The sequence below is a fragment of the Rhea americana genome, unplaced genomic scaffold (genome assembly GCF_003343005.1).
Source record: "Rhea americana isolate MKP2758 unplaced genomic scaffold, rheAme1 scaffold_540, whole genome shotgun sequence".
Lineage (NCBI taxonomy): Eukaryota > Metazoa > Chordata > Aves > Rheiformes > Rheidae > Rhea > Rhea americana.
The window spans coordinates 101,658-103,054 of NW_028186691.1; the positions used below are offsets into that span (position 1 = coordinate 101,658).

The 1,397-nt window shown below is 64.7% G+C and overlaps 1 protein-coding gene across 1 annotated transcript in view; it reads right to left on the bottom strand.

Moving 5' to 3' along the window:
* Positions 1–1,397, bottom strand: part of LIPE (lipase E, hormone sensitive type) — a 7,136-nt gene that overhangs the window by 2,580 nt on the left and 3,159 nt on the right. Inside the window, exons 5-6 of the mRNA XM_085318557.1 lie at positions 638–886; positions 56–321 (exon numbers count right to left, since the gene is read on the bottom strand). Coding sequence (XP_085174683.1) covers positions 56–321; positions 638–886 — 515 coding nt within the window. The remainder of the gene's footprint in view (positions 1–55; positions 322–637; positions 887–1,397) is intronic.

A 1,397-nucleotide genomic window follows, 5' to 3' on the forward strand; every position in this document is an offset into this window, starting at 1 on the left:
TGGTCCCGAACATCCCAAGGCCCCCCCCAAGCTCCCTAAGATGGCCCCAATCCACCCCCCAGGTGGCCCCAAGGCTGCCCAAGATGGCTCCAGTCCCTCTGACACCAGCATGTCCCCAACCCCTGAGACCCCAACAGGTCCCTGACCCTCCAGGCCGCTGGGTCCTACCAGAGGAGCCAGAGGGCCGGGACAGGGGGCGCAGGGCCCCCAGCCAGGCCGCAGCCCCCCGGCGCAGCTGCCGCAGCAGCAGGGCCGTGTCACGGCGCAGCAGCCCCCCAGGACCGAGGGGCTCCAGCGCTGGTGCTGCTGTCTCCTCTGCCCCTGCAGCAATGCAAAATGCTGTGAATCTGCCTCAAAATTACCCTGAAACCACACCACCACCTCCTCCACCCCTGTGGCAACCGAAACCGCTGAGAAATCACCCTGAAACCGCCCTGCTACCCTTGTGGTGACCCAAAACGCTGAGAATCTGTGCCAAAACTGTCCCRTGACCCAAAATGGGGTGAATCTGTCCTGAAACTGCCCTGTGGCCCCAGCTGCATAGGCGCTGAGGCACTTGCAGAGCAAACCCACGTCCCCGTGTCCCTCCCATACCGCCCCTGTCCCCCCATGGTCCCATGTCCCCCCATGTCCACACCTGCATAGGCACTGAGGCACTTGCAGAGCACGCCGAGGGGCAGCAGGGGATCGAGCAGGGTGAGGAGCCGCGAGGGTGACACGGCCGCCTGCACCATGGTCACCGGATAGGCCGCCACCACAGCATCAGGGCGCTGCACCCCGGCCGCTGCCGCCCGCAGTGACACCGCCAGGCACAAGTTCCCGCCAGCACTGTCCCCGGCCAGGCACACGCGCTGCGCTGTCGACCCTGCGCCCGCGGCACCATCACGTCACCATCTCCACCTCTACCTCCATCAAATCCCATCTCATCTCCATCCCCATCCTGTCCCCGGCCAGGCACATGCCGTTGACCCTGTGCCCGCAGCACCATCACATCACCACCTCCATCTCCATCCCATCCCATCTCCATCTCATCCCCATCCCCATCCTGTCCCTGGCCAGGCACACACCATTGACCCTGCAACGGTGCTGTCACCGCTCTGTCACTGTCACCATGCCCATCCCAGTCCCTTTTCCATCCCTGTCCCCATGCCATTCCCATCTTGAACTTGTCCTCACCCTTGTTCTGTCCCATCCCATTACCTGTGTGGTGCTGATCCCTGCCGCCATGCTGGGCCTCTGCCCGTCCCTGTCACCACCCCATCCCGATCCCATCCCCGCATCCCTGTGTCCCCCCCCAGCTCACTGAGGAGGCAGTGCAGCAGGGCCCAGCAGTAGGTGTAGAAGYGCTGCTCGAGGACACCGCTGGCTCCTGTCTCTGTGTGCCCCCGTGTTCCCCC